This window comes from Eptesicus fuscus, chromosome 6 (genome assembly GCF_027574615.1).
Source record: "Eptesicus fuscus isolate TK198812 chromosome 6, DD_ASM_mEF_20220401, whole genome shotgun sequence".
Taxonomy (NCBI): Eukaryota; Metazoa; Chordata; class Mammalia; order Chiroptera; family Vespertilionidae; genus Eptesicus; species Eptesicus fuscus.
In genome coordinates, this window is record NC_072478.1 from 35,271,251 (window position 1) to 35,290,761 (window position 19,511).

Below are 19,511 nucleotides of genomic sequence, written 5' to 3' on the forward strand. Positions count from 1 at the left end.
GTGACTACCATCCCCATTGTCAGGGGGGTGGCTGATGCCAAGTATTCCCAAGAGTCTGTGGGTGCAGTTGGGTCTCTGAGTTAAGTCACTCCCACCACAGCTAGACCTATTCTTTTCCGGATATTGGGGGTAGGGGGAAGGGTGATCAGTTCCCTCTCTTACCCATTGTTCTGTTTGGCCTAATGTGCACCAAGCCAGCGGACTCTAATCATGCTCACGGCCTCTCCCTTACAATATAAGCTACAGGAAAATTTGTTGGGGGCAGTTTCCCTTGCTTCTTGGACCTAGAGCTTCTGCTTCCTTTACCTGAACATTTGACTTAGTTCGGAGACCAGACCTGCTGTCTCTCTCTTTCTGCCTCTGTGGTGGTTGTGCTTTGTAACAAGGTTCCCCTACGATTCCATTAACTTCAGGCTCTTTCTGCAGCAGCTTCCAAATGTACATTTAAACAAGTTCTCACTCAGAAGGAAGGAAAATATAAAATTCTGCTCTTTCTTAAGTACTTCTCCAACAGAAATGTGAAATTTAGTTTGCTAGAAGGTGCCTCCTTATTGCAAAATACATTAGTTCATTCTCTCCTGAACTCACAGTAAGTGCAAGAGTTTCTTCCTCCACAAACTATTCTATGTGGATTTTCTTTGTACTCTGATTTTTTCCTGGATAGCGGACATTTCTATTTAAAATATTATTTTGTTCATTTTGGGACTTGGAACATAGATGCAGATACCATAAACTAAAATAGTTAATTATTAAATGTAGGAAGGTATCAGCTCTGGTACTTCTCTATCTCCCACCATCCCCCATTGTTATAGTTGAGGTCATTCCCTAACCAGTGACAATTTCCATTTCAGTTGGGAAAAGTCCTGAATAATTTGAGAGATGGTGAGCAGAAATCCAATGGAGTAGAACCAAAATGAGTTGTTGAATTAATCCAGTAGTTGCCTATACCAAGGAAAGAATGCATATGTATGTTGTACTTATTAGTAGCTTATGACACTTTATTACATTATTCGATAAATATTCCATATGAATAGATTTCAGTAGAATTTTGTGAGATTGAAGAGTTCAATTGATAGAGTTAAGATGACAGTGTTTGGTCTTCCCATCCCATGTACTGTAAACTGTATAACTAGTACAAGTAGTGTGTGTGCTTTTTCATCTCTTTGAATGCCCTTTGATGCTATGTATATATTTTATTTATTTCTTATGCTTTGCCTAGTTGGATACACAATGAATGACCTCATTTTTGAATGGCAAGATGAGGCACCTGTACAAGTGGCAGAGGGACTCACTCTGCCCCAATTTCTGTTGAAAGAAGAGAAGGATTTACGATACTGCACTAAACATTACAACACAGGTATGCTTCACTGCAACTTGTGGTTTTATGGTAGTCAGATGTTTCTTAATTGTGGTGCTAGGTTAATTATTTTCACTATTTATAGCTCAATGTTTTCCATAGTAATGGAACAGAGAAATGGAAAGTTACAGGTGCTTTGACTTACTGCCTATGTTTATATAACCAGTTCGTATGGAACCAAAGAAATGTTTGATGTTCAATTACATTTAAACATTTTTTTTGTGAAAAACTCATAATTACATAGTAATGATGTTTCCAAAAAGAGTTCCTTTAATTTCTGTGTGAATAATAAAATTTACTTTTAATGCTTCTTGGGATGTAAACATTGTGTTTGTTAACAAAATGAAAGAAATTGCTTTTTTAATTTTTAAGGCATCAGTTGCCTCAAGTTTTGACCACAATTTCATGCATTTAAGGTATGGTTACTTAAGCACCGACTATTCACACTGACACGGTTTTTTTTTTGCCTGTGAGATTGGAAGCCAAGCATAGTTATTCACATAAAGGATTGAAAGATTCAGTACATTCATGAGATCTGCTCACCACTCTCAACTGACACGGGGTATTCCATAATTTCTATACTCACTGTCGAACCTATTCCTACACATTCTGTTAAATTGTCCTCCATGGAGGCATCCCTCCTGGGTGGTTAATGCATGGCCTCCCACCTGCATCAGGGCTGTCTTTATCACTTTATTACAGTAACTGATTCTTCTTGGGCTCAGCGTTTCCCAGGACTGTGATCTGACCTTTTCCCGTACAAGGCCTCTAATCTTTTTTTTACTTCTTAAACAATTCACAGTCAGATGAGAAAGTCGCTGCCCTTTTCTCACACCTTATCACAGTTCCTCAGGAGGGAGGCTCATACTAATTTAGTAGAGAGTTCAAGTTGAACATCTCTACAGGACAGCGAAGAGCAGACAGGTCAATACCAGTGTCCTTGCTCAACCTTCTAGGGGCCGTTTTAATGACAAAGAACTTTCAGAGAAATGCTAAAAAGGATCTAGAGTTGGTTTTGGGTGGTGGATTCGTTTCTTCAGGCTGCTGTAACAAGGTGGCACAAACGTGGTGGTATCTCTTGCCTCAAACCCTCTTCTGCTTCTTTTTGCCTTGCTCTGTACATGGTTACAGTGGCTCACTTTCTCATATTCACCACACCCATTCCTGCTTCAGATCCTTTGTACTTTTTTCTATACATAAGCCTCTTTCCCCAAATTATCCCAAACCTAGTACTCTCACATACTTCAGGGCTGCTCTTCAAATGACTCTTCATCACCAGCACATGTTAAACACCCAAATCCACTCCCTTCCTCCTCCTGCTCTCACTGTCTGAAATTATACCTTCAATTGACATGTTTATTTATATGTTATCTGTTTCTCTCATTACCATACATTAATAAAGCTAAGGATTGTATCTCTTCATTTCTGTATTTCTGGGATCTGCTGAAGTACACAGGTGCTCAATAATAAATATTTATTGAGGAAAATAATAGAGTGGATTTTAACATGAAAAATTTGTCTGTACATGTGAGAATATTAAAAGCCTGTCCACCCCAGGAGGAAGGGAGAGAGGAACCGTTTTACTCTAAACAGAAAAATTTTCCTTTAGCTCTGTATCAGCAAAAATGCTTCCCCTCCAATTTTATTGAGGGATAATTGACGAAAATTGTAAGATCATTAGTGTATAACGTGATGATTTGATATAAGTATACACTGTGAAATGATTCCCCCCATTGAGTTCATTAACATTTTCATCACCTCCTATATTTACTTGATATGTACATGCAAAAACATTTAAGTTCTAGACTCCTAGCAAATTTCAGTTATACAGTATAATGTTACCAACTATAGTCACCCTGTTAAACATATCCTCACAATGAGGGCTTCTTTTTCTTGAGAATTGTATGAACTGGAACATTCATAAGAATGTATTCAAAGTATCTAAATGGTTAGCAATTGTTACTGATTACACCATAAGATTACTTGAATTGCTTAACAGTTATATCATGAAAATGCCTTATTATTCTTGCTCTATTTTATTTCATTATTTTAAAGAAAAACTTTAAAAGTATATTTTAAGAGTTTTAAACATCTAAAGTATTTTCATTACTTCAAGAATGGTTCCGCATTCTGTATGTATTTGATAAATTGATAAAAGGATCACGTGTAGCTGGCATATATGTTTCTGACTACTAGACACTTAAGTGTGGAATCCAACTTTCCCAGAGTTTATGAAACTCTGTTAAGACTTTTAAGCTCTGGAATCTCATCCATCCCTTCTTCCTGCAGCCCAGACCATGCATGTGGCTTAGGTCACAATAATAGAAATTTTGTACTGAACCCTACACTAGCAATATATATACTAGCAATTTTCTCAGCTGTGCTTTTTGATTCTTTCTCTTAAAAGATTAGAGAATGTCCCTTAAAAAAAAAAGTGTATTAACTTCCTGACCTTATCCTTCTTAAAATAGTTTGAATAAGGGAAGAATAAAACCAAGAGTTAGATGGTTCAGATAAAGTTATTTTAATGAGAGGTAACATGGCAATAGAGTAGGGAATAGAACAAGGGGATAAGCAGAAATAACAACAAAATGTTTAATTAAACCACAATTTATGCCTCTATTAATTACTCTAATAAAGACACAAAGGCGTGAAAATATATGACAAATGTATCTTAGGTTTCTTTTTATTAGGTGTGTTCTTAAGTTATGTTTGAAGTTATCAATGGGAAATAATATGTTTTTCTATTTGTTAGCATTAATAGTTTCTAAATTATCAATGCATAAAATAAATTACAGATATTGCATTTAAGGAACTAGTCAACTTCAATTGTATTTATCCTTTAGCACTGACTTTAAAGTCAATGTAAAGGCTTCTGGAACAAATAGTAGTACCTAACTCTAAATAAATACTTGAAAGCACCAGAAACAGTCAATGAACAGGAAAGAAACAATCCAGTCACTGAGTAATTTCCCTCATCAATCTCAGAGGTATTTGTTAGAATCAAGTGAAATAATAGACCTTTGAGTAGTTTGACAAGTATGCAGTGTTAACCAAGTGTGAAATAATAAGAATACTATACTATTTCCTGAAACAGTACATTCTCTTGTTGCTTCTAGATGCTAGCAGAAAAATAAGAAAAAATACTTTTCAGAAATGGATTTGCATATATAATTTAGGATTCCTTTTTATTGTAATGGAAAATTTTAGGTCAAAATTATGGGGGTGGGGGGGAAACCTGTGAGATTTGATGCCAAAACAAAGACCTACTTTTACCAATTATTATTTTTATTTTGCAATCAATCAGGAAAGTTTACATGTATAGAAGTGCGATTCCATCTTGAACGACAAATGGGATACTATCTGATCCAGATGTATATTCCCAGTCTCCTGATTGTTATTCTGTCGTGGGTTTCATTCTGGATCAATATGGATGCTGCTCCGGCCAGGGTAGCTTTGGGAATAACTACTGTGCTGACTATGACCACACAGAGTTCAGGATCTCGAGCATCCTTACCAAAGGTAAGTGCACACAATGGACATACAAATATATTAATTAGCACAAATATGTACAGATGCATAGTCATATATATATATAATTGTTAGTTTTTGTCAGATCTTTTTCATTAGTACTTATTATTCATTACTGATTTTTAAGTAATGACCAAGGCAGAAACATTTGTAAAACATAAAAATTGATAAAGAAAAATAATTTTCACATATGCATAATTGATGAACACAGACAATAGTGTGATGAAGGCCTGGGGAGGATTGGGAACCAGGTAGATGGGAGCAGTATGGGGGACATCTATAATACTCTCAACAACAAAGATAAATGAAAAAAAGAAAGAAAAAATTTTGCAAACCAGTGATATCATATGTTCATAGTTATGACCCCCAATTATTTAAACATCAATAATACTCTGATACACTATAGAATTTTATATGTATAGATTGTTTTACATTTAGAAACCTATCAAATACATAAAGTAAATCTATACAGTAACTATTATTTATTTACTTTTTAAAATATTTTTATTGATTTCAGAGAGGAAGGGAGAGGGAGAGAGAGAGAAGCATCAGTGATGTGAGAGAATCATTGATCAGCTGCCTCCTGCATGCCCCACACTGGGGATCCAGCCCACAACCCAGGCATGTGTCCTGACCAGGAATCAAACCGTGACCTCCTAGTTCATAAGTTGATGCTTAACCACTGAGTCATGCCAGCCGGGCTATACAGTAATTTTAAATGATGGCACAATACTCCATCCATGTCGTATGGATGTACCATAATAATATACTTACTATTAGGACTAACACAATAATAAACATTCATATAATGAATATTATAAATATGCATAGATATACATGTGTATGTGTGTATATATATACATGTGCACACATATATACATGCACATATATCATTTTGTATCTATTTGTATCATTTTCTTAGTGTAAATTCTTAGAACTGGAATTGCTGCTCAAATAGCTGTAAGCATTGAAATGTATTGCTAACTTTCCCATCAGCAAAATGTATAGCAATTACACTTTCACAAGTATTGTATGGGAGTGACAATATTGCTGTACTCTGAGTTAAATTTTATTATTTTGGGGTGTGTTTTTCCCCTCTGCCTTTTAAGCAGCCACAGGTCAATAAAAAAGAAAGCTTATCTAATACCACAATTTTAGGCCATGCTGAGCTGCCAGAATTAAAATAAACTGTTTTCTTTATGAGGTTTGTAAAAGACCCCATTTTTTTCAGAAGATATGTTGAAATAAAACATAGTCTCTCTTTTCATCTATTTAGCAACGTAACAATAGAAAATTTTCTTCTCAATGACTTCTAAGAAAGACATTTCTCTTCTCTAAATTAAGTAATTCTAACTTGCAACAAGTTCTCTATTTCCTTTGCAATGACAGAGATATAATAAAACAATATTCACTTACCCCTCTGGTGTGGCTCAGTGGTTGAGCATCAACCTATGAACCAGTAGGTCACAGTTCAATTCCCAGTCGGGGCACATGCCCTGATTGCGGGCTTGATTCCCAGGGTGGGGTGTGCAGGAGACAGCCGATCAATGAGTCTCTCTCATCATTGATGTTTCTATCTCTCTCTCCCTCTCCCTTTCTCTCTGAAATCAACAAAAATATATTTTTTTAAAATGGTATTCACTTTTTGTGTGCATTTGATGCAATCTACTTACAATGCCAAGTACATTGTAAATATACAGTCATGGCTCCCATAACCCTTCCTATGAATTGCATTCTATGTTTCAATTTATTATATTAAAATGTTCCAATAAATAAAAGTTGATGACAGAATATTTTATTACTAAAAATGTTATTTAATATGGGAAGAACTTGATATTTAGCAATGCTCCCTCTGTCTTGCTAAGATCTAATGGTTGCCTTTCAAAATAAGGTTTGTTTTTTAAACACTGAATTGTATTTTCAAAATTATGTGTATCAACTAGTGTTTTATAAAATATTGTCTTAGTGAAAATTGTAAATCTGCATATAAGATTAAACTAATTCATCTCAAGGCTTATTTATACAGTGGTGGGCAAAAGTAGGTTTACAGTTGCATTGTGACATTCTTTTGAGTTATTAAAGCTATTATAATCATCATAACCTGCATGTCTTTTTTTATAGGAACAACTGTAAACCTACTTTTGCCAACTCCTGTATATGTTTCAATGTCTCAAGGCCTCTCTGAGTAATTTGTAAAGGAAATTGCCAGTTTCCTCATTGATTTTCCTCATGAGCTAAACAGAAATCAAAGTTCATTTGTTCTGTAAGTTGGCAACCAGAAAGAAGAACACAAAACACTTTATATTGGGAAAGTTCAGCTTCTAAGAGGCACAACATAAAGATATTTGGATACAGAGATTAAGGCAGAATTGGGAGATCATAAAGATTATTTGAGTGGAGGAAGCAGAGATTTTAAAAAAGCAATAAATTATAAAAAAATAAATGAAGACACGAGTTTTTTTGTTTTTTGTTTTTTGTTTTTAAGGAAAAGAAGGATTGGGATGACTTCAAACTTTTTCTCAAAAATTAAGAAAGATTTTTAAGGCATTTATTTCACTGTGATCTCAGGGAAAGAATGCACTTTTCACTCTGAGTTTAATTATATACATAAATGTGTAGAAAACCTCTACATCTCTCAAATTATAGGGACAATGACCACTGGAAATGTGATAACATTTCTTTCCGAGCCACAAAAAAGAATTGATTAGTAAGGTGATATCTTAAGAGAAGGTGACCATATCATTTTAGGCTTTGCGATAGTAGAGGAATGGAAGGTTGAGCATATTCAGTTAAATACATTAGAATTCAGGGAAGGCAGATGGTGAATAGCCAGAATAAACAAGAATTAAGCTATTGAGATGAAATCATTTAAAAGAGTAGAACATTTCTTAAAAATTCTGATTCTGTGATGGGGTGGGGAGGGACTAGAAAGGTGAGATGCAAGAGTCTCACATTTGCATTTAAAAACAGATGTCTGAAACTTTGGACCTTAAGATCTGCCACTCTCAACCTCACAAAAGAACTCGTAGATGCCAGAAAGACTTACCACTAAAACAAGCACCATTGTCCTACTGACAAAATCTAGGAAGCAGGAAAACAAATTAAATTCAGGAAAACAATCGGATTATCAGGCGTTGGAGGAAGAAACAATAAATCATTAATTTATGATAACTACTTAGTGTTTTGTCCTGGCTCTTTGCCAATAATCTCCTGTAGAAGACGAAGGACTCAGAGTAGAAAGTCTTAAAGAACATACTTGAGTCAGCATCTTGAGAACTGCAGAGCTGAGAGCCCTCTCTGACACTGGCCTCTACAGTGTCGTGATAAAAGAAGCATGTAATAGCCCAAAGCAAGAAGACTCCTGTGATTCATTTCTTGGAACTTGAAACTACTTGGCATTCCTGCAGTGCCTTCATCAGTGGTCCAGTGAGGGGGACAATGCATTCTCTTGGAAATCAACTTTTTAAAGTTGTATATTTTGATGAACACTTCCTAACACTGGAGAAGAGTGAATGAGAAAATGGTGGTGACTGTGGGCCGTGGTAAAGATTAGGTTTATTTGGGGTGGTTTTGGAAGGATTTTAATAAGCCATGTGATCTCTCTGACTTCCCTGTGGAGATAGATAGTAGGGGTGGAAGTGGAAGGAGAGCAAATTATTGTGGTCCTGATCAGATGATGGTCTGGCTGGATTGGTAGCAGCAGAGATAGATTGTAGCAGATGGATTTATAAATAGGTAGATATTTTTTGTGAAGGTGTATTTGTGGGTGAAATAGACATGATTTACTCATGAACTGGACATTGAGGATTGATGAAAAGGCAGGAGTGGGGGAGTAACCAAGATGGTGGCAAAGTTAAACAACTAAACTGCCGCCTCACACAACAATTTCAAAAATACAACTAAAAGACAAAACGTCTACCACCCAGAACCACGGGAAAGCTGGCTGAGTGGTAGATTTACAACTAAGAAGAGAAAGGAGCACAAATGCTGAAAAGCTGAGGTCCGGAGGCACGCGAATTGGGCTGGTGGCAGGCGACTGGACGCGCGGTTTTTCTTCAACCTGAAGGGAGACAAGCTCTCGATCACTCTGAAATCCAGTTTCTGGGGACATGCAGGGGACCCAGACGCCTACGGGGAGAAGCTGGACTCTCGGCCATCGGGTCGGAAAGTGAGAGTGACTTTTTTGCAGAGGTGCGCCCAGCAATCATTGTTTACTACGCTGGAGCGCAGGACACAGGGACTTGGAAACGCGGAAAGGCAGAGATGGCTGACGGAAGCCATCGCCGTTTGCCACGCCCTAGCCTAGTGACACCCTGAGACCCCTCCCCGCACACTCTACAAACCCGCCCAGGCTCCACACAGCGGCTTTTGCATATAAATGACCTGTTCTGTGGCAGCTTAACCAAATTAACTGCAGCTCCAGTCAGACTGCTCCAAAACTGCAAGCAAAGAGGAGAAAACTGTAGTTCTTGCTGTAGCTCCTGCTGGGGGGCCTCAGACAGTAGCTGACCAGCACCCCATTTGAGACCCAGACACTAGTGTATCTAGTGGTCGGTGTGAGACAACACCAGATTTCAACCACTCTCATAAGGGACACATTCAAGAGACAGACTCAGTGAGCACCAAAGCCCTACTGGAACATGTCCTGCCCCATAAGCGTGTCTCCAGCACAGCAATTCTTCTGTTATAGACACAGCGAGTCCTCACAGCCAATTGGCCTGGAGGTCAATTCCTCCCAGTGACACCAACAACAATCAAGACTTAACTACAACAAGGCTGTACACACAGTCCACAAAGGGGTACACCAAGAGTGTCCACCTCAGGTAACTAGGAGGCTGACCCGTTGAACCAATAGGACACCTAGTATACAAAGCTACCCTACCAACTCAGGGAAGCAGTGAAAATGAGGAGGCAAGGAAACAGATCCCAAACGAAAGAAATGGAGGAGAACAAATGAATGGACATAGAAGTCAAAACCACCGTTATAAGGTTTTTCAAGAATTTCATGGAAAAGGCCGATAAATTTAATGAGACCCTCGAGGATATGAAAAAGGACCAACTAGAAATTACACATACACTGACTGAAATAAAAAATATTATACAGAGACCCAATAGCAGACTAGAGGAACGCAAGAATCAACTCAAAGATTTGGAATACAAAGAGGCAAAGGACACTCCTCCAGAGAAGCAAGAAGAAAAGAGAATTCAGAAAGTTGAAGATAGTTTAAGCAGCCTCTGGGACAACTTCAAGCGTACTAACATCAGAATTATGGAGGTGCCAGAAGAAGAGAGAGAGCAAGATGCTGAAAACCTATTTGAAGAAATAATGACCGAAAACTTCCCCCACCTGATGAAAGAAATAGACTTACAAGTCCAGGAAGCACACAGAACCCCAAACAAAAGGAATCCAAAGAGGACCACACCAAGACACATCATAATTAAAATGCCAAGGGCAAAAGACAAAGAGAGAATCTTGAAAGCAGCAAGAGAAAAACAGTTAGTTACCTACAAGGGAGCACCTATACAATTATCAGCTGATTTCTCAACAGAAACTATGCAGGCCAGACGGGAGTGGCAAGAAATATTCGAAGTGATGAATAGCAAGAACCTACAACCAAGACTACTCTACCCAGCAAAGTTATCATTCAGAATTGAAGGGCAGATAAAGAGCTTCACAGATAAGAAAAAGCTAAAGGAGTTCATCACCACCAAACCAGTATTATATGAAATGCTGAAAGGTATTCTTTAAAAAGAGGAAAAAGAAGAAAAAGATAAAGATAAAAATTATGAACAACAAATACATACCTATCAACAAGTGAATCTAAAAGTCAAGTGAATTAACAATCTGAGGAACAGAATAAACTGGTGAACATAATAGAATCAGAGGGCATAGAATGGGAGTGGATTGATAATTTTCAGGGGGAAAGAGGTGTCTGTGTGGGGGGTACGGGAGGAGACTGGACAAAAATCATACACCTATGGATAAGGACAGCGGGGGGAATGTAAGGGCAGAGGGGTATGGGAACCGGGTGGTGGGGAGATATGGGGGGGGGGGAGGAGAAACAATTGTAATAATCTGAACAATAAAGATTTATTAAATTAAAAAAAAAGAAAAGGCAGGAGTGAAGCACAGCATTTGGGTGAGTAACTGGGCAAGTAGTTGTGATAGATACTGATGGGGGAGTTTGGGGAAGATAACTGATCTCTGGTTGAACATTTTAATTTTGAGGTCTTTATAAGATAACCACACGGAATTGTCAAAAAAGTCAAAACTTCTAAATTTCTGACCAAGGGCTCAGACTTCAGGGAATAAACTGGATAGAGATAATTTTCCTAAGTATAAATGAAAGCCCAGGAAGAGGAGGAAAAGATGTATTTGTGGCTTTGGACCTTAAGATCTGCTACTTGGACCTTGAGATCTCCTCCTCTATGTTGGAAATGGACTTGAATATATAAAGTGTTCTCTCTCCTTTCTTTCCCTATGGCCATATCTACCCCATATGCAGAACAAGTATTCAGTTTAGTTAAAGGTAAGAGCCACTCACCCCAAACTTTTCTTCCATACTCTGAGATCTCAACATTGTGTGGTGTTTTAAAGAGATGTAAAAATCTTTCCTGGAAGGGTTAAGTTTAATCAGGATAAAAAAGGGGATGGTAATAATTATTTAATTATTTTTAGTATAAATTTGATTTATACTAATACCTTGTTAAGATCTTAGAACTGGGGGAATTATATTCTTTATTAAGCATGGGGATGGCTAGAAATAAAAGAGAAGGGACAAAATATTATTTTAATTTAGAAACTATGGATTCTAGAAAGAACCCACAGTAGGGAACTCTGGGAAAGCATGGGTATTCTACAATATTACATACACTTTACCCCCTTTTTTCTGCTTCCAAAAATCAGTTATTTCCTATTAGAGATCTACTCCCATTCCTTTTTCATTCTGTTTCATAAGGACCAGCTAAGGTCTAGCTCTGGTTTATGTTTTCTATTTTGTATCATTCACAGAAATACACGAGTGTCACCATGTACACCCTAGTTTAGTCTTTTAGAAATGAGCTTCAAACCCATTATCATATCAGAGACCCTTGAAATTAGGATGTTAAACAGAAAGATATGTGCACGCACACACATGCACACACACATACTCACACCCACCCAGACATAAACTTGGCAGGGATGGGGGAATCTCTAGATTCCAAGTTCATCCAAACCCTAGCTCTTAACACAATACATTATGAGATTCATAGGGCTATAGGAACTGCTTCAATGCAGGTATACTGCAATTATTTTGCATTACAAACAATCTCCAAATCTCAATGGCTTATGGGTTTTTTTCTTGCTCAGAGGCCTATGCTTTGCCTGTCCCTCTTCTGGGCTTGTCTGAGATTGGCTGACTTAGGATGGGCTTGGATCTAGGCTGCAAAGTGGGTGCAGGTCCTCTCCCTGGGTCCTCCCATTTTGGGACCTCGGGTACCGATAGCACGCTTTCCCCATGGAGGAGTGCAGGAAAGCAAGGGGGTGAGCAGAAACGTGAAAGGTAAACAGTCACTTCTGTTCGCATTCCCTAAGTCCTAACAGGCGGGGGACTGTGCTCCACACCCGGGAAGCCCAGGAGAGAAAGGGAGGAAACAAGGGGTTGTCAACAAATAGTCTTATCTACCTCAGATCCTACTATTGCTAAAACTTTCTATCTCCTTTCTTAGACCTGAATCTGTCATATCAACAAAAATTAAGGAAAACAAGAGGGGAAGGAGCGGTGGAGAAAGGAAAGTGGGAAGATTCTATGTGTTTTCTCCATTCTGCCCCCACCACTATGGCCATTTCCTTTGGCATAGAGCTACCAATCATTAAAAAATAAGAAACACGTGAAATTTCAAAGGTGGCTAATCAATTCAAGTAAATATTTCACGGAAGCCAGTAGCTGATGAAAATTACAAATTCTGCACCAAAAGCTGTTTATCCTAAATTATTTCCTCTCACTTTCCCCCCATTCATTTTGTCTGTGAAACCCACGAGGAGTAGTTTTTTGAAAAGACAAACTATCTTGTATGTATTTTGATCCTTAGAGTGTAACTCAGTACACAGTATGTGTCTATTGAGTAAATGTCATGCAGATATTTAAAGACAACGTGACCTTTTAAACATTTACTTAAGTACTGAGCCTTTAAATATTGACTTAATTTGAAAAGCAAGAGTATGTCATTTTTTCATCGCTCTAAAAGAATGTGAGAACTTAAATTACTCTTTATTAATGCAGAGCACTGTTTTTCACCTGAGAATCACCAAATTAATGAAAAAGAATTTAAATATTGCATATATCTATCTTACAGCATAATAAAAATATCAGTTCTTAGAAAACATATTGTTTTTATTTTTCATAAAGATGCCAACTATACAAGTGATTACAGCTGTTAGAAAATATAAATTGAATGGTTATTTTTTATTTGAATAGCATTATTGTGTGGGTGCAGAGATCTATAAGTAACACTACATTTAAAAAAAAACAACAAGAAAAAAATGAAGGATTTCTATTCACTATTGTGTTCTTATCTAATTAGTTCTCAAAATATATGTTATTATCCTTCTCAAAAATACCCTGCAGTTTTAAAGGAGAGGAAGTTATAAATGTCAGCAATGATGTAAATGGGGGGAGGGGCTGCAGAGCAGTCAGGTTTTCCTATTAACATTGCAATTAGTAACTATTGCTCTTAGTAATATTTTGGTCCTCACCGTTTAAATACAAGATTCTAATATCTAGTCAAAATATACTTCAATAAAGTTTAGTACAAATGTGATGCAAGTGGGTTCATTTAAAGTTTATTAATGTGACAGTATTTAACAAGTAAATATACTTTATAATACAATTTTTGATGTGGGCAATACATTTAATTTTTTCAAAAAACTACTCCTCGTGTGTTTCACAGACAAAATGAATGGGGGGAAAGTGAGAGGAAGCACACAGAACCCCAAACAAAAGGAATCCTCTGGCCAGGGCTCCCTTAGCCTTTTTGGTTGCACTTGTCTTATCTGGTGGCTGGAGGAATTAGCCAAGTTTATCACTCTGGAAATAATGCAGTTCTGCTATTATGATTCCCTATTACATCTTATTTCTTTTTTAAAAATATATATTTTATTGATTTCAGAGAGGAAGAGACAGGAAGAGAAATAGAATCATCAATGATGAAAAAGAATCATTGATTGGCTGCCTCCTGCACGCCCCACACTGGGGATTGAGCTCATAACCCAGGAATGGCCGTGACCTATTGGTTCATAAGGCAACAATCAACCAGTGAGCCATGCCAACCAGGCATATTTTATTTCTTAAAATAATAACCTTTATGTGGAAAATAAATATGGTGTTCTAAGCATCCTTCATCCACGAAGAATTATGAGGATCCTAACCAGTATGAATGTGACATCAGGAGGACTGTGCTGTTGTGATGCCCTCCAGGATGATACATGTCAAAGCTCACAGCATGCTGTGCTGTGTGATTCACCGCTTATTACTCAAACTTTAATTAATGTCCTCCTGACAGTTTCTTTAGCTTAGATATCAGCTTTACTCCACTTCACCACCTGTTTTTAAAACATTATTTCATTCTCTGCCATTGTTTTTATTATTTCTCTCTCTGGCTTTAGGTCTTAAATGAAGATCAACATGATTTTGAGACTAATATTATTTTTCCTATAAACATTACAAAGTGCAAAAATCTTCTACAGGTTTTATATGAGGGAGAAAGGTGGGATTAACTGTACTACAATTTGGGTTTTACAAAGCCAAAGATGAATGAATAGCCAATGTGATCTGAAATAAAATACCCAGAACAAAAGCAGTAAAATGTTCAGCCTGTCTCAGAGTAAAGCATTGAGCTGTATACTTGAGTCACTTGACCATTCCACAGCCAGAATTACTCATCACAGTGTATGAGACAATTCTCAGCAACTGGGAGAATGCACCAGGATTGATTGTCAGTAAGGGGAGAACACATCACCCTATTCAAAGGGCTATTTTAGCTAATCAAAAGAAATGCACGGTTATTTTCATACCATTTTATTAAATAAAAAGCAAATTGAACCAAGAAAAGAACTGACAAAATAATCACTCTCAAGTGATTCCTGGAAAATTCACCTGATAATAAACCTAGCTGACAGTTAGGTTTACATGAGATGTTTTGTTTTGTAAACCCCTGGTTTTGTTTTTGTACTTTCAACTATAGTTGACATTCAATATAACATGAATTTCAGTGTAGAGCATAGAGGCTAGACATTTATATAACGTTCGAAGTGATCCCCCCAATAAGTCTGCTACCCACTGGACACCATGCGTAGTTATGTCTGGGTTCTGGTTTAATCAATTCCTTATTCTTAAATTTAAGTTGTGGCGGCTTGTAAATGCATTTTTAAATTTCTATTTCTGGATTGATTAATAGTAGTCTGGGTTATAATTTATAATTTAGTAAGTGTAACTTACTATCACTTTATAGTTCGGGCTGTAGTACAGGACATTATTGGTCCCAGGAAGCAAAACTTTTGACCACCTTTGAGTGGAGTAGGGAAAAGGCATGCATATTGGCAGGCCTCAACTACAGAATACTGTATGGTGCTGTACTTCTAACACGGCTCATCCAATGTACTTGTAAGAGAATATAATCTAAAACTGTTGTTGCCCAATAATCTTATCACAGACTAGTGTAAAAGTCAATTTAGTGATGAAAGATTGCCTTAGATATATGCAATCCAAGTATCTCTCTGAATCAGAGAGCACAAAATCAAATGACTTCAGAATTCACTACCTGGATGCTGATATTTTTTCCTTAGTATTTTTTTTTCCTTTATTTTATTGTTGACACCATTAGAGATGTTCCCATTTCCCCTTATCCGCCTTTGCCCGCCTCCACCCAGCCCCTTCCCTTCCGCACTTTTTTCCAATTGATTTTACTGAACTTTGGTACTATGGTGGGGGCAAATTTTTGGCTGAAGATCAGGGAGGTTTCTTTCCCTGTCACACTGAAATGACGACCAGCTTCTTTCTGTAAAGCAGTGGGTTCTGTTCCCTCATAAAACTGCTTTATTATTGTATCCAAGATATCGTGAGCAGTGATCAGATTATAATCCACACTTGTCCTCAATTCTGTGCTTGTAGGATCCGGCGTTTTGTTTCAGAAATACCAGTGCCTGCCCCATCCACTCCCTCAGCCACTGAGGCCGGCTTCCTCCGGGTAGGGTTCCACATCTTTGCTTTGCTGTTGGGGCTGACTGTGAGTAGTGCTGATCACTGAGTTCTGAACAGTGACCTGGAGTACTTATTACCAAATGTGAGGCCCATCGGTGCCCCGATTTTCCTCAACTGTGGTCATTGCCAATTTTCCAACTGAGGAGGACAACGACAATAGTCCAGAGTCACCGTTAGACTCTAAGTGGACATGGAATGTCCTCTCTTTTTTCAAGCCAGTGATATTTTGGGAGTTTTTTATTGTATCCTATCCTAGCTTGAATCCTCCCATGCACACTTCCTTGCAGCACTGGAAGAGTAGATGTAGAGAAAGCCATGCTCAGGCAAGCTCCCAGAGCATGACTGCTTCCCAGGGCCAAGGTGATTTGGTTCCAATCTTTATAGTCAGGATGATTGATGATGATAAAATCCATATATATATATAACACAAGAAGCAGGCTTTCTCTATTTTTTAATGATAAATAACTTTGCAAAGTAGAATGAATGCATTTTTGGGGGGGAAATAGTATGATATAAGAATTCTACAGAACATATAATACTTATATTCCTTTGCATGCATTATAAAATATTTTTTTAGAATAAAAAAGACAAGGCATTGCAGTAATCTAGCTCTGCACACTCAAATAATTTATCAAGCTGATCTCTTCCTGAATTATCATATGAAAAGCAGGCAATGATCTCCTAGCTCACAAAAACACTTCATTGTAATTAATGTAAGAATGGTGTTGAGGAGACTTGCTTTGTACTTCAGAGGATAAAAATGTTTCCCTGATCTAATGTTGCTTCCCCAGAGCAACTAGTTTGTTTTTGTGATAAATACAAAGCTAGGAAGTTGATTATCAATTTTAGGATCAAACCCAAAAAGTATAGAGGACTTTACAATATGTATTTTGTGTACTGACTTGACTTTTACCTATCACAGTGATCGGCAAACTGCGGCTCGTGAGCCACATGTGGCTCTTTGGCCCCTTGAGTGTGGCTCTTCCACAAAATACCACGGCCTGGGTGAGTCTATTTTGAAGAAGTGACATTAGAAGAAGTTTAAGTTTAAAAAATTTGGTTCTCAAAAGAAATTTCAATCATTGTACTGTTGATATTTGGCTCTGTTGACTAATGAGTTTGCCGACCACTGACCTATCAGATAAAAGTTAAAGTAGTTGGAATGTTGATATATAGAGATTTATAATGGTGCTTTAATAGAAGCAGCCTAATAACTAGACATCAAATAGTAGTTAAATTCATAGGCTCTGGAGCTAGGTTAGTTATATTTAAGTCCTAGCTGCGCAATTTGGTAGCTGTCTTAGTCCAGGCTGCTATCACAGAATAGCACAGACTGAGTGGCTTAGAGGCAACAGAAATTTATTTCTCACAGTTCTGGAATTTGAGAAGTCCAAGATCAAGGTACTGGCAGATTTGGTGTCTGGTGAGGGCCCCTTCCTGGTTAATAGATGTGGGATCTTCTAGTTGTGTTCTTTGATGGTGGGATGGATGCGGGAGCTCTCTGGGGTCCTTTTTATAGAGCACTAATCTGTCCTTTCATTATTCACAGTCAGTCTCTAATGGTAGCTACGTGACAAGTTACTTTACTTAAGCAAGTTATTTTACTGTGCCTCAGTCTCCACATTTATAAAATGGAAATAGTTTCCTCAGTGGTTATGAGGATTAAAATTCTTAGTTTTGGACAACTACTAAAAACACTTAACCCTTTGCACTCACTTGCTTTTTTCTCGATTCCTTTATTCTTATGCTAACCGTGTCGAGTCACACTCGACATCCGAGTGCAAAAGGTTTTAACTAGTTCTATGGACATTACTAAGAACATTCCCTGGCATGTTAGCTATTAAAACTAGTCCTCTAATCATAAATGGCCAATGATTATAAATCACTCCACATAGTTCAATCAAATCAACATTATTCCAGAGCCTGTAGTATAATGAGCACCATGGTAGGTCCTATAAATACAAGGATGAATAAGACCTGACCCTTGTTTTTATCTCATGGGATATAGTAGCCTAAAAGGAGAAAGATATGTAAATGAATAGTAGCAGCACATGGGGTTAAAATGAACAATTTAAAATGGATCTTATCTGTCTTGATCATCTCTGTAACTACAACACTAAGAACAGAATTTGGATACATTAATGTTGTTTAGTAAATGTTGAATGAAAAAAAAAAGTGAATGAATGCATGTAGTAAGAAAGGTAAGTTGGGAGCCAATCATGAAGGAATTTATACACCATGAAACAGATTTTGGACATGTATTTAATGGGTAACACTGAGGAGAGATGGTTGCTTAACATAGAATTAGGGTTCCAACAGCACAGTGGATGATGGGACTGTTGGCAAGGTGGTCCAGAAGGATGAAGCTAATTGGAATGAAAATGCCCAGAGCTCAGACAGCAGGCAGTAGGGGATGGAAAGGTGATAATTCTGAATCACATGGGGAGTGTGTTATAGGTCATGAGTATGTTATGGATTGTTGGAGTAAGAACTGCTATCTTTATTTAAAGTTACTGAGCCTAGAGTTCCAAACTACCCAGATCCAGAGTTTGCTGTACTTGGAGGAGCAGGGAGAGGGGAGGAGGAGAAAAAGAGGTGAAATAAGTGAATGAGGTAAGAGGAGAGAATGAGGAAAGTAGGCTTTGAAGCCTCAATTGGGAGCTGTTTACAAGGAGCAGAAACCTGGCAGACACACGAAGGATGTTTGCATATGTCTGCTGTCATGGAAAACATTCATTGGATTCATCTGGAAAGTAAACTTCTGATTTAATCTCTTTATGTCATGTCACTATACATTCAGGTTGGTAAGGAACGCACACGCGCTTTATGACTCATATTCTTCTAGGAATGGTGTAGCTTGAAACAGGACCTTTGGAAGAAGAATTACATCTTCCAGGAAAGCATGTATTTGAAGGCAACTGGAAATTTCTGGCATAACTGCAGAATTTATGAGATTTAAATTTATGCTTACAAACAGATGGCCACTTAGCATAGCACTGGAATAAAATGAGGGCATACTTCCCTTTGCTCGGTAGAGGTCATTCTGACCAGCAGAAGTCACACTTGCGGTAAGATACAGGAGGGGATGCAGAGAGCTCCTTTGTTGGCATATTTCATATGTAAGTTGACACCATTAGAGATGTGAAGAAATGACCTGATTTTGAGAGAAAATTATTAAAATCTAAGGTATTTCTCCAGAAAGTGAAACTTTATATGAATCATCATCTATGTTTCATTCCTCCCTTGCATTTTAATATTTTACACCTTCATTTACCTGTCTATACACTCAGCAAATATGTTTACACATGCCAAACACTCTCGTCATAGTGAACAAAATAGAGATGCCATCTGCCCTTAAAGAATTCACAGTTTAAGCAGAAAAA

The 19,511-nt window shown here is 37.5% G+C and overlaps 1 protein-coding gene across 2 annotated transcripts in view; it reads left to right on the forward strand.

The window, feature by feature from the left end:
• Positions 1-19,511, forward strand: part of GLRA3 (glycine receptor alpha 3) — a 133,597-nt gene that overhangs the window by 94,671 nt on the left and 19,415 nt on the right. For both annotated transcript variants that reach the window (XM_008155249.3, XM_008155250.3), the window contains exons 6-7: positions 1,220-1,357; positions 4,665-4,879. In XM_008155249.3, the coding sequence (XP_008153471.1) occupies positions 1,220-1,357; positions 4,665-4,879 (353 nt within the window). The remainder of the gene's footprint in view (positions 1-1,219; positions 1,358-4,664; positions 4,880-19,511) is intronic.